General features: G+C 45.2%; 1 protein-coding gene across 4 annotated transcripts in view; it reads left to right on the top strand.

Moving 5' to 3' along the window:
* The window catches only part of podn (podocan), a 44,175-nt gene extending 30,626 nt beyond the window's left edge, over positions 1-13,549 (top strand). For all 4 annotated transcript variants that reach the window (XM_077219107.1, XM_077219108.1, XM_077219109.1 and 1 more), the window contains one exon: positions 12,945-13,549. In XM_077219107.1, coding sequence (XP_077075222.1) covers positions 12,945-13,128 — 184 coding nt within the window. In that variant the 3' untranslated portion in view covers positions 13,129-13,549. The remainder of the gene's footprint in view (positions 1-12,944) is intronic.
* The last annotated feature ends 577 nt before the right edge of the window (positions 13,550-14,126 follow it).

Genomic DNA, 14,126 nt, shown 5'->3' with positions numbered 1-14,126 from the left:
GCCAATCGTCCAGATAGTTCATTATGCGCAGCCCCTGACTTCTCAGGGGGGCGAGCGCCGCGTCAATGCACTTTGTAAATGTACGGGTGCCAGGGACAGGCCGAACGGCAGGACGGTGTATTGATATGCCTGACCGTCGAAGGCGAATCTCAAAAATTGTCTGCGACGGGGTACTATCTGAATCTGAAAATAGGCATCCTTCAGATCTAGAGAAATAAACCAGTCCCTCGGGCGAACGTGCGCGAGGATTTTCCTGGTCGTAAGCATTTTGAACGGTCTTTTTGCAAGCACTTTGTTCAAATATCTCAGATCTAGGATAGGTCTGAAGGCTCCGTCCTTCTTGGGTACGAGAAAATATCGGCTGTAAAAGCCTGACTCGCTCAGAGAAGGCGGTACCTTTTCTATAGCCCCTTTGCACAGCAGCTTTGCTATTTCTGCGTGAAGTAGGTGTGCTACTTCCGCATTCACTATCGTCGCGGTCCGGGCTTGAAAGCGCGGGGGACGGCGAATGAATTGAAGTGTATAGCCCTGCTTTATTGTGCTCAACACCCATTCTGAAATCCCTGGGATAGTTTCCCACGCAGCTATGTGAGCCGCTAGGGGGCGAATGGCCTCCGGGTTCAGACCGCCGCCATTTGCGGGCTTGTGAAACTGAACCGGAGCCGAGAGCGCGGCGCGCACGCTCTCGGTTCTGGGCAATGGCCGCTCGCTGACAGCCGAAACCGGCTGACTTATGTGAGATGTCCCGATCATAAGGGATGGGGAACATACTTTTACCACACTTTGACACGCGAGCAGCGCTCTGGGCGGAAGAGCTCTCTGTAAGCGTGAGCGCGCGCACGCGGGCACGAGACTTACAACTGTATCTGACGCCTCGATCATAATAGATGGGGAGCGCTTTATTAACGCCCTGTGTTTTGTGATAACACTTAAACGCGCAGGCGGGGCCCGGGGGGAGGTTTGTGTTAGCAAGCGTGAGCGCTCTCTGGCGGGCACAAGACTTACGTTCATAACCTGCTTCTTTGATCGTGTAACAGAGCGGGCAGATAGTGGGCACAGACCTGTGGACACATTTCTTACATTCAACACTCGAGCAGCTTTTCTGCGCTTTATGAGAGTGTGCTCTGTGAGTGACACGGGATTTGGGGTGCTTATGTGTAGGGGTGAACACTGGGGCGTGGGCACATTCACTACACTTAAAACACTGACGGCGTGAGCCGGACCAGACATTATACTCTTTTTGAGATTTCTCTGGGTCGCCGTGAAAACGGCGTTTGTGTGCAGGCGAGAGGGTGAATAAACCGGCTCGTTGGCTGCTAGTTGAACCACTGCAGTAGCCTGTTCGAAGGGGACTGACAGGGAAATGAACTTTGACGGCGGTCCGACCGCAGCGGGACACGCGCGTCTTTTCTCTCTCGCTGTTATGAGGGCTTCGCGTGCTCTGACTTCAGCGTGATTCTTTGCCGAGGCCCTCTGGGGGGCGGCGGTCTGTGACGGGTGTCTTAGCGCGATCTAGGGCGGCCGCCCTGACGTCGCTGCGAAGGCTGATGCTGAGGCTGTGCTGGACGCTGGGTGCTGGTTCGCACAGGAGGCTGGCTTTGTCTCTCGCGAGAGCGGCCTGTGGCGGAACTCGAGCGTCGCGGCAGGAAGAGGTTCATGGCCTGCGTGGTCTTTTGTACCACAGAGAAGCGGTCAACAATCCCGTTCACCGCTGGGCCGAAGAGACCAGTGGGGGAAAGCGGCGCGTTCAGAAAGGTGGCTCGCTCAGTTTCCCTCATATCCGCAAGCGTTAACCAGAGGTGCCTCTCCGTCACGGTCAACGCGGCCACGGCTCGTCCGATGGCTTGGGCTGCGGCTTTGGTGGCGCGGAGAGAGAGATCCGTCGCGCTTCTCAAATCCGTGACCGCAGCTGGGTCCCGGCCCTTCTCATCCCATTCACGGAGGAGGTCGGCTTGCAGGATCTGAAGCACAGCCATCGAGTGTAGAGCAGACGCGGCCTGGCCGGAGTGGCTCTGCAGGCTTTAGACGGGAGGGCTGACCGTGACCGCCATCTCGCGGAGGGCGGGCAAAGGTGCACTGCGACCGCCTCTTCCACAGGGGGAACCGCTGTGTACCCTTTCTCGGCGGCGCCGTCCACTCGGGAGAGCGACGCGGAGGCCTGTGACTGAAGTCTAGCAGAAAACAGTGTATTCCATGACTTCATCAGCTCCGCATGAAGTTCCGGCAGGAATGGAGCGGGCCTAGTTTCTGAAACTGCGCGGCGGCGACTTTGAAGGAAGCAGCCGCCGAGCCTGTTCGGCGCGGGATCCTTCGGCAGCGACCACTCGAGCCCGAGACGGTCAACAGCTTGCGTCAGCAGGCGCATAAGTTCCGCGTCAGCTCCAGCGCGGGTACGGGTGGATTCCTGGATTGACGGAGGAGTTCCTCGCTGTCTGATGCCAGGATAGAGCAGCAGTCTCTTGTGACATGTCCCTCGGACTCATCCTCCGAAGCGACGGCAGTGAGGCTCGCAAGCGGCAGCTGCGCGTCGGTGAGGAGAGGTGGGGAAGGCGAGAGCGAGGCTCGAGGGAGGTTCTCCGGCGAGCGCGTCGCTGTGGCCACAGGTTCCGGCTGTCTCAGGGAACGGCGCTTCTTTCTGCGCGGTCCCACAGGGGGCGGAGTGACTGCTGTGGTGTTGAAAGCTTCGAGTCGAGCCCGCAGGGTCGACAGCGGAAGCTCCTCACAGAGCTCGCAGCCCCCGGACGCGAGGGCGAGCTCTGCGTGTTCCAGGCCCAGGCAGAGAGCGCAGATCAGGTGGCGGTCTCCGGCGCTGAGCGGGGCTTTACACGAGCCACAGGAAGTGCGAGGCATCTTTAAAAAGACGCTCGCTGCTCTTTTAGAATAATAACCAAAAATCTGGCGGGCTGTGACGCTATAAAGGCGCGGGCGCCCTTCATTGGGCGTGACGTCACGCCGGGCTCACTGGTAGGCTGCAGCAGTTGCCCGCAGGGCAGCCAATGAGCACGCGAGATGGCCTGCTCTAGGTCTGCTAGCTGCTGCACTGCGTTGACAAGGTATACAAAATTAAGGATAATTTTTTGGCTTCAGTATCTCGAGAAGATGAATCTTTCCCGTAGCGTAAGCTAAACTTACGCAATACGAGAGAACCTCTCGTAAGAGAACAAGACAACTATACTTAGAAAGAAAGTGTAAAAATGATAATGAAAAGCAAATTTTAAATTTGTACCTTAGTGAAACGAAATATTTACTGTGAAGTATTATTATGTTATTAATAAAAATATTTTATAATAATTTAATAAACGCTCATCTTTTTGAAATTACACATTTTGCACTTTATATTGTTTACTACTATATTCACTCTTAGAAATAAAGGTTCGAGTCAAGTCAAGTCAAGTCATCCTCATTTATATAGCGCTTTTAACAATGTAGATTGTTTCAAAGCAGCTTTACAGAGATAAACATATTTAAGGTAACAGAGATTGGTTTGGTTTTATAGTGGTTCTTGAAAAATGTTTTTTTCCAGCTAAAGTTAGTTTTGATTGATTCACTTCCGTCTAAATGATCATTTGTTATTAAATTAGGGGCCGCTAAGACGACACCGTTCTCTCTAAACAGACTTTAAATGTGAACCTGTGATAGACGCTGATGGCGTTCACATGCGCATTAAGAATTGATTCTGTAGTTATGTGCGTTTGAATATATGTGTGCAGGTTTGTAATTCCTTACAAACCATGCCTAAACAAACTACTTGTCTTGTCTATAAATTGATGCAGAATTTTATTTTATCTTATCACTTTGGGTAGGTACGCGAACCGAAAAATTCCACAACGCTTTATCTGTAGAGTGGTATAGGGATCCTTCATAGGGAGAGGCTAGTTGGCACTTCAGCACTGCATTGTCATCAGGTCCAGGCGGAAGTCCTTCGTCAGATCTGGAAACGGCCTGGATCCGGCAGGCTGCGGGAAAACCTCGGGATAAAGAAAGACACTAAAATTAGCGTAGATGCCATTCTTATGATGTAACGAGTACATCAGGATTTAAGGGAAGTGTTCCCAGTTCCGGCTGACCTAATCTAAGCAGCCTAATATTGAATTATAGAAGTCTATAGAGTGTTATGTGTATGCTAGGTCAAAGAGATGTGTTTTTAGTCTAGCTTTGAACTGACAGACTGTGTCTGCTTCCCGGACAATGTTAGGAAGATTGTTCCAAAGTTTTGGTGCTAAATAGGAAAAGGATCTACTGCCAGCAGTCGATTTAGATATTCTAGGTATTATCAACTGGCCGGATTTTTGAGATCGCAATAGACGTGAAGGACTATAATGCGTTAAGAGCTCGCTCAAGTACTGGGGAGCTAAACAATTTAGTGCTTTGTAAGTAATCAGCAATATTTTAAAATTTATACGATGTTTAATAGGGAGCCAATGCAGTGTTGACAGAACCGGGCCAATATGGTCGTACTTCCTGGTTCTGGTAAGAACTCTAGCGGCTGCATTTTGAACTAGCTGTAGTTTTTTTATTAAGCGTGCAGGGCAACCACCCAGTAGAGCATTACAATAATCTAGCCTTGATGTCATGAACGCATGAACTGGTTGTTCCGCATTTGTCAATGAGAGGATATGACGTAATTTAGATATATTTTTAAGATGGAAAAATGCGGTTTTACAGACACTAGACACGTGACTTTCAAATGAAAGATTGGTATCAAAGAGCACACCCAGGTTCCTAACTGACGACGAAGACTTAACAGAGCAGCCATCAAGTGTTAGACGGTATTCTAGGTTATTACGTGTGGAAGTTTTTTGTCCAATAATTAGAATCTGTTTTTTCAGAATTTAGTAGCAGGAAATTACTAGTCATCCAATTTTTAATATCAACTATGCATTCCGATAATTTTGTGAATTGGTGAGTTTCGTTAGGTTTGGAAGAAATATAGAGCTGAGTATCATCAGCATAACAGTGAAAGCTAATTCCATGTTTCCTAATGATATCTCCTAAAGGTAGCATGTACAGAGTGAACAGCAGCGGTTCTAGTACAGAGCCTTGTGGTACGCCATACTGAACTTGTGATCGATAAGACATCTCTTCATTTACTGCTACAAACTGCTAGCGGTCAGATAAATATGATTTAAACCATGCTAATGCAATTCCAATAATGCCAACATAGTTTTCTAGTCTATTTAAGAGAATGTTGTGGTCAATGGTGTCAAATGCAGCACTAAGATCAAGTAACACTAATAGAGAGATACAACCACGATCGGATGATAAGAGCAAATCATTTGTGACTTTAATGAGAGCGGTCTCAGTGCTATGGTGCGGTCTAAATCCTGACTGGAAATCCTCGCAGATACCATTTCTTTTAAGAAAGGAACACAGTTGTGAGGATACTGCCTTTTCTAGTATCTTTGACAGAAAAGGTAGATTTGAGATCGGCCTGTAATTGACCAATTCTGTAGGATCAAGTTGCGTTTTTTTAACAAGCGGTTTAATCATAGCCAGCTTAAAGGTTTTTGGTACGTATCCTAGAGACAAAGACGAATTAATGATGTTAAGAAGAGGATCTATGACTTCTGGAAGCATCTTTTTCAGTAGTTTAGTCGGTATAGGGACTAACATACATGTTGTCGATTTAGATGAATTAACGAGTTTGCAAAATTCTTCCTCTCCTATGGCAACAAATGAATCAAATTTTACCTCAGGGAGACTATAATGCACTCCCTGATGTGATGCTGTAGTAGACGGTTGTATAGTTATAATTTTGTCCCTAATATTATCAATCTTATAAGTGAAGAAATTCATAAAGTCATTACTGCTGTGTTTCTTGGAAACTTCTGGGCTTGAAGCTTTCTTTTTCGTTAGTGTAGCCACTTTTTCAAATAAATACCTTGGATTATGTTTATTTTCTTTTAATAGGGTTGAAAAATAAGCAGATCGAGCAGTTTTTAAAGCCTCTCTGTAAGCAATCGAGCTCTCCTTCCATGAAATCCGAAATACCTCTAGTTTTGTTTTCTTCCAGTTGCGCTCCATTTTTCTGGCTGCTCTCTTAAGGGCCCGGGTGTGCTCATTGTACCACGGCGTTGGACTATTTTCTTTAATCTTCTTTAAGCGCAACGGAGCAACTGTGTCTAAAGTGCTAGAAAGGAGAGAGTTAAAAGTTTCTGTTGCAATATCAAGTTCTTCTAAGCTATCTGGGATGCTGAGACGATGAAACTGATTAGGAAGATTATTGATAAAGCAATCTTTAGTGGCAGAAGTGATAGGTCTAACATACTTGTAACACGGAGTTGGCTTTGCAGCCTTGGCTAAATGTAATTTACATGAGACTAGATAATGATCTGAGATGTCGTCGCTCTGCTGCAGAATTTCAACAGCATCAACATTGATTCCATGTGATAATATTAGATCTAGAGTATGATTACGACAATGAGTAGGTCCTGACACGTGTTGTCTAACTCCAATAGAGTTAAGAATGTCTTTAAATGCCAATCCCATTGCATCTTTTCCATTATCTACATGTATATTAAAATCACAAACAATTAGGACTTTATCTGCAGTCAATACTAATTCTGATAGAAAGTCAGCAAATTCTTTGATAAAATCTTTATGGTGCCCTGGTGGCCTGTATACAGTTGCCAGCAGAATTCTCAAACTTGATTTATCGTTTACATTATATATTTTTACATTAAGCACCAACACTTCAAAAGAAGTATATTTAAAACTAGATTTTTTTGTGGTTTTGAAAATATTACTATAAATTACAGCAACACCTCCCCCTTTGCCTTTCAGGCGAGGTTCATGTTTATAACAGTAATCATGGGGGTGGACTCATTTAAAGTAATGTAATCGTCTGGTTTTAGCCAGGTTTCTGTCATCCACAGCACATCTAGGTTATAATCCGAAATCATATCATTAACTATGAGCGCTATTGAAGTAAGGGATCGAATATTCAGCAACCCAAGCTTTATCGTTTGCTCATCTGTATTATATCTATTTTTTATTTGTTGAATATCAATTACATTTTTAACCTTAGATCGGTTTGGACGTTTTTTGGATTTCCAAATTCGGGGAACAGACACAGTCTCTATATGATGATATCTAGGTGAAAGAGGCTCTATGTGATGGGATTTATCTGACCTTGGTGACGCGAGGCCGCTAGCAGACGGTCGGTTTAGCCAGTTTGTCTGCTTCCTGACCTGAGCCCCAGATTGTCATGTTTTGTCTCTAAGACTATGAGCAAAATTACTAGAGAGAAGAGCAGCACCATCCCAGGAGGGATGAATACCATCTCTTTTCAACAGGTCAGGTTTGCCCCAAAAACGTTTCCAATTGTCTATGAATTCTATATTATTTTGCGGACACCACTTAGACAGCCAGCCATTGAGTGATGACAATCTGTTAACGATCTCATCACTCCTTCGAACAGGAAGGGGGCCAGAGCAAATTACAGTGCCTCACATCGTACTTGCGAGTTCAAACACCTCTTTAATATTAATTTTGGTGATCTCCGACTGGCGGAGTCGAACATCATTAGTGCCGACGTGAATAACAATCTTAGAGAATTTACGATTAGCATTAGCCAGCACTTTTAAATTTGCTGTGATGTCAGGCGCTCTGGCTCCCGGCAAACATGTGACTATGTTGGCTGGTGTCCCTATTTTCACGTTCCGTGTAATAGAATCGCCAATTACCAGGGCACAATCAACAGAATTCTCAGTGGGTGTTTCACTGAGTGGGGCAAATCGATTTGTTGTGGTAATCGGAACGGAAGAGTGTTTTTTTGATCCGCGACTAGAGCGATCCCTCACTGTCACCCATCTGCCTGGCTGCACAGGCAATAATACAGCCGGAACCGAATCATGTAAAGAGTTCACTATGCTAGGCGCATCCAAAATAGAATCTAAAGCTCTAGCACACTTACTATCCTCAATTAAAGTTTGGATGTGTGTTTCTAATTCTGAAATCTTCTCCGTCAGCCTGACTGTTTCCTTGCATTTATCACATATAAACCCTATATTGCCGATGGGGAAGGATATGCTAAACTTTCGCCTGGACCCGATGACAATGCAGTGCTGAAGTGCCAACTAGCCTCTCCCTATGGAGGATCCCTATACCACTCTACAGATAAAGCGTTGTGGAATTTTTCGGTTCGCGTACCTACCCAAAGTGATAAGATAAAATAAAAATTCTGCATCAAAATTTATAGACAAGTAGTTTGTTTAGGCATGGTTTGTAAGGAATTACAAGCCTGCACACATATATTCAAACGCACATAACTATAGAATCAATTCTTAATGCGCATGTGAACGCCATCAGCGTCTATCACAGGTTCTCATTTAAAGTCTGTTTAGAGAGAACGGTGTCGTCTTAGCGGACCCTAATTTAATAACAAATGATCATTTAGACGGAAGTGAATCAATCAAAACTAACTTTAGCTGGAAAAAACATTTTTCAAGAGCCACTATAAAACCAAACCAATCTCTGTTACCTTAAATTATATGTTTATCTCTGTAAAGCTGCTTTGAAACAATCTACATTGGTTAAAGCGCTATATAAATGAGGATGACTTGACTTGACTTGACTAAACATGTAACATGAAGTGCAGGTGACAATTACAGGACAAGACATTACTCACCGTGTTTGTTGACTGATTCTTACTCACCTGGGCTTTTTATGAACTCAGAGGCGCGGGCGCGCGAGAGAAAAACAAATAAATAACTGAGTGCATGGGTGGCGCGTTAACAGGCTAGCGAGTTACTAGCGTGTTGTGCTAACAATAACGGAAGCTAGCTGTCACAGTCCTCGTCTGCACCTGTCTGTCCTTGTCTGCACTACACTTCCCAGAATCCTCCTTGTCTCCACACCTGAACTCACTCCCTCACTTACCAGCCTGTTCCTCGTTATCATCATCTGTGTCACCTGTCTTCACATCATTATGGTTCATTTGTCTCTGTATTTAGTTTCTTCTGTTCAGTCTGTCTTGGTCGGTTCTCGTCTATGTTAACTGGTGTTTGCATCCGCTCTGTCTGCCTGTACCTGTTTGTTGTTTTGATTTATAGTAAAGTTTATTGTTTATTTGAATTCCTCGTCTCCTCGTGCTTCCTGCCATACACCACCCGTGACAGAAGAACCGACCAAGACAAAAGATGGACGAAGCTGGATCAATTTTGTGTTCTATTACCCAGAATGGCCGTGGGATAGAATCTTACGTAGAGGAGTTCATTAAGTACAGCCATCAAACCTCGCTCTCTGATCAGCAGTTGGGGGATCTATTTTGGAGTGGACTCGATTCACACTTCTACTCGTGGATCCCGCCCAGAAATCCCGGTGAGACCATTGAGTGGTACCTGGATCTTGTGCTGTGGTTGAGTGGCTCAACCCTCACCGTAGGCGAGGTTGATGACATCGCCACTCAACCACCGTCTCCAGCCATCTCCACCACGCCTACCATCAAACCAGCCTCCGGATCAGTATATGGACGTCCTGGACTGGTTTCCTGCATAGCCGATCCCCCACTTATATCAGCACGTGCTGCCAGGAAGGCCATAGTCCCAGAGACCGTCCAGCCAGAGACCGTCCAGCCAGAGACCGTCCAGCCAGAGACCGTCCAGCCAGAGACCGTCCAGCCAGAGACCGTCCAGCCAGAGACCGTCCAGCCAGAGACCGTCCAGCCAGAGACCGTCCAGCCAGCTCTGGATGACGCAGTGCTACTTGTGGGATCCATGGCTGTTGTGTGTGTGTGGGCAGCACACACATTCATTTCAGCCCATGAACCCAGCCCTGAGCTTCCTTCGCCGCTGGTCCCGTCCAGCCCTGAGCTTCCTTCGCCGCTGGTCCCGTCCAGCCCTGAGCTTCCTTCGCCGCTGGTCCCGTCCAGCCCTGAGCTTCCTTCGCCGCTGGTCCCGTCCAGCCCTGAGCTTCCTTCGCCGCTGGTCCCGTCCAGCCCTGAGCTTCCTTCGCCGCTGGTCCAGTCCAGCCCTGAGCTTCCTTTGCCCCTGGTCCAGTCCAGCCCTGAGCTTCCTTTGCCCCTGGTCCAGTCCAGCCCTGAGCTTCCTTTGCCGCTGGTCCAGTCCAGCCCTGAGCTTCCTTCGCCGCTGGTCCCGTCCAGCCCAGAGACCTCTTCGCCGCTGGTCCCGTCCAGCCCAGAGACCTCTTCGCCGCTGGTCCCGTCCAGTCCAGAGACCCCTTTGCCGCTGGTCCCGTCCAGCCCAGAGACCCCTTTGCCACTGGTCCCGTCCAGCCCAGAGACCCCTTCACCGCTGGTCCCGTCCAGCCCAGAGACCCCTTCACCGCTGGTTCCGTCCAGCCCAGAGACTGGTAATGACTCTGTCACTCTCCCCTTTAATTTTTTTGGGGGGGGCCATAGGCCCTCGCCGTGGTCGCCCGAAGGGTCCTCACCGCCATGGCCGCCCGAAGGGTCCTCACCGCCATGGCCGCCCGAAGGGTCCTCACCGCCATGGCCGCCCGAAGGGTCCCCACCGCCCTGGATGCCCGAGGGTCCGACAGCTCCACCCTGGACGCCCGAGGTTTCGTCTGCTCAGCCACGCCCACGTCCTGCTCCGCCCTGGCCACGCCCACGTCCTGCTCCGCCATGGCCACGCCCACGTCCTGCTCCGCCATGGCCACGCCCACGTCCTGCTCCGCCATGGCCGCCTGGTCCATCCGGGAGTCCATCCTCCTGCACCCGGTCCGCCTTCCCGTTACAGACTCCAGGATGCCCACCCTCCCACCCCTGTTTTAAGGCGTGAGATCACGCCTACCGGGAGGGGGGAGTAATGTCACAGTCCTCGTCTGCACCTGTCTGTCCTTGTCTGCACTACACTTCCCAGAATCCTCCTTGTCTCCACACCTGAACTCACTCCCTCACTTACCAGCCTGTTCCTCGTTATCATCATCTGTGTCACCTGTCTTCACATCATTATGGTTCATTTGTCTCTGTATTTAGTTTCTTCTGTTCAGTCTGTCTTGGTCGGTTCTCGTCTATGTTAACTGGTGTTTGCATCCGCTCTGTCTGCATGTACCTGTTTGTTGTTTTGATTTATAGTAAAGTTTATTGTTTATTTGAATTCCTAGTCTCCTCGTGCTTCCTGCCATACACCACCCGTGACACTAGCGATGTCAGGTTAATCTGAGATGTTGTCTAAGCTGTATTTAGTAGTATAAACAACTAGAAATGGTAGTAAATGATGGTTCAAAACAGCTAGGCAGACAGGAGCAATCGATCAGGAACAGCAATCGTTCAATGGGTTTCTATATAAAACACAAGCGTTCTTATTAATGCTTATTAACTAATTCATTTTAATGAACGCTTTATGCAAAAAAGTTTCTATATAAGGAAGAATGTCTTAAATCAGTTTTCAAAGTGTGAGGTGAACCAGAGCATGTCAGTGGTAAAATGAATGAACGAATTAAAAATAAATTTTTTTTGTGCAATCAATACATTATAGAGGTAAAAGTACTTTAAAAAGTGAAAGCATGGTTTTGGTCGTCGTTATGTTTCTGCTTCTCTGTTTTGGTGGAATCAAATAAAAATACCTTTATGTAACTAAACCTAAGTTGTTCTGTTATTTTCTGTAAAATTTCACCAAAAATGAAAATGGTCATTCACGTTGGCAGAAGAACAGAAGCATTCAAGAAGAGAACGGAAGTGGAAGTGAACATGAAAATGTATCAATATATATATATATATATATATATATATATATATTGATTTAATTCTCTAAACCAATACTTATGTGGGAGAGCAGATTCCAGGTCTCTTGTACATAATGTCCTGTCCGCTCTCTGCAGTATCTATCAATAAAAAACACGGAAGAAATTGAAAATGATGGATTCATGTGCATCAATAAAGCACTCAGTCTCAAGAGCGTAGGTGGATGACATCATGGACTCGATGGAAGTTGACATGCCTGAGCCATTACAAGCCATGCCAGTGTCATTTTTTTGCAATTTAGCTGGTCTATTTCAGGTCTATTTCAAGTCCAGGATTGAACCACTCATCTTTTCTTAGAATTCACTCACTCAGAATTTTATGTGATTCTTACTTTGCACACTACTAAAAATGATGTTCTTCCTCAGTATTTTTTGTCTTGTTTTCCAGTACAAATATCTAAACTTTCTTAAAGCAACATACAACTTAGGGAGTTATTCTCTATATTAGTGTCACTGTTTCTGGACTCCCTGAAACGCCTCCATTGTAGTCTTTCCCTGAAACGCCTCCATTGTAGTTTTTCGTCACGTCGCCAATATTCCTCATTTAAATAATCCATACGCAGAATAAAGGGGCGGGGCCTGGTTGAGTTAGTTAGTAGTGTGTTGAAACTGGCGGTTATGGAAAGGGGCGGGACATTTCCCAAACACTGACCAATCACAACACACTGCTCCAGCTGACCAATCAGAGCACACTTTGCTTTTCAGAAGGAGGGGCTTCATAGAGACAGGAACTAAACAGAGCGTTACTGACAGACTGGGAAGAGAGGAGCTGCAACAATGGAGAATATGTGAAAAATAATGTGTTTTGAACATTCAAGAATGAAAACTTGTTCAAGTAGAGGCCAACAACAAAATCAAGACTTTGTAAAAGGGCATAATGGGTCCCCTTTAAGATATTAAAAAATATATATCAAAAAGAAGTGTTTAAGCTTAGAACAAGAAAATAGGCCTTCCAGTGGGGTCAGAAAAATAAAGTAGTTTCACCCTAGAATAAAGTTTATTTTATATTCTAAGCCCATTGGAAGGCCTATTTACTTGTTTTAAGGTTAAACTTTTATTTTGAATAGATTTTTCAGTAACAAGACATAACATCTTAAGTAATTTTGCTTCTCAAGTAAATGTATCCTGATTTAAGTATGTTTAGACATAATGGACTAATACAGGAACACAATTGTTTGTTTTTTTTAATTCAGTGCATTAACTATTTCTCTTCCTCTCTTTTTTTCTTTCTCCCTCAGATTCAATCGTCTCTCAGTTCATTCGGTATCCGAAGAGTCTTTTTCTCACCTGGCCAAGCTTCAAGTGTTGGACATTGGCCATGGTAACATCTCTCCCAACCGAGGCCGAGGAGGGGGAGGAGGAAAAGAGGAGGAAGAGGAGGAGGACTTACCGTATGATGAAGAGGAGGAGAAACATTCATGAGTCAGGAAGGAATGGAAAACAGTCAAATTCATGCCCTGAACTTTCCCTCACTCAAAAATTAAATAAAAATGACAACCAGTTTGAAATTATATATGCATTTTGGCTGCTGACAGAGTGCGTTTCAATTCTAAATGCATTTACTGATTACATCCGAGTGCATGGGAAGATATTATAGACATGAAAAGGCTTTATTTTCATTTGGCTTTATGTTGTAATCAGATGCAATAGTAAGAAAACAAGTGTCTCATATACAGTATGTAAATATCTGGTGCAGGATACCGGAAAGTTTTATTGGTTGTCTTTTATTTTTTTGTTTTTGTGGTGTTTGCTAATTCATGACTCATTGCTCACTGTGTTTACTTTACATAGTGTATGAAACCATTTTGTGCTATGAAATTATAATTCCTTTCTCCAGAGAAAAGGCTCATCTGAGTATTTCTTTTTTCTGTAAAGGAAGGCTGACTGAAAAGGTATATACCAGGTCTTCTGAAGTCATGTGGAAACAGACTGAATTTAAGTAGAAATTTCATTCAGATTCAAAAGTGGTGCATCAATGTGCAACACTAAATTTTATATCATTGATAGTTTGATGTTTAGACAGTTTTCCCATGAAGAACAACTTACATTTTGTGGTGTTATTCACACAAATCTATTGATTTGAAAAGATTTGACTATTTTGAAAGATTTTGTAACATAACGGGATATAATTATTTGTTTGTTTGGAACTTGACTGCTGGATTGGGCACCATTCAGAATCAGTTGAGAAGGTTTTTTTTAAAACTCCCCTCAATTCCTTAATTTTAATTGAATTGGAACTCGGGTAGAAAAATGGAACCCGAATTGAATTTTAATTTTATGGAAGCAGAATTTAAATAAACTGAAATTCATATAACCCAAATAAGTGTAATTTTAACAAGAAAAATGCTTATTAATGTTGGCTTAAAGGTGCAGTATGTAATATTCACAGCTAGTGGTTGAAATGGGTACTGCAGTCCAAA

Source organism: Siphateles boraxobius, unplaced genomic scaffold, assembly GCF_051911475.1.
Source record: "Siphateles boraxobius isolate OS27281-9 unplaced genomic scaffold, OSU_SipBor_1 77, whole genome shotgun sequence".
In the NCBI taxonomy this organism is placed as follows: Eukaryota; Metazoa; Chordata; class Actinopteri; order Cypriniformes; family Leuciscidae; genus Siphateles; species Siphateles boraxobius.
The sequence above is the reverse complement of the archived record's forward strand: the minus strand, read 5'-3'. Positions and strand labels throughout refer to the sequence as shown.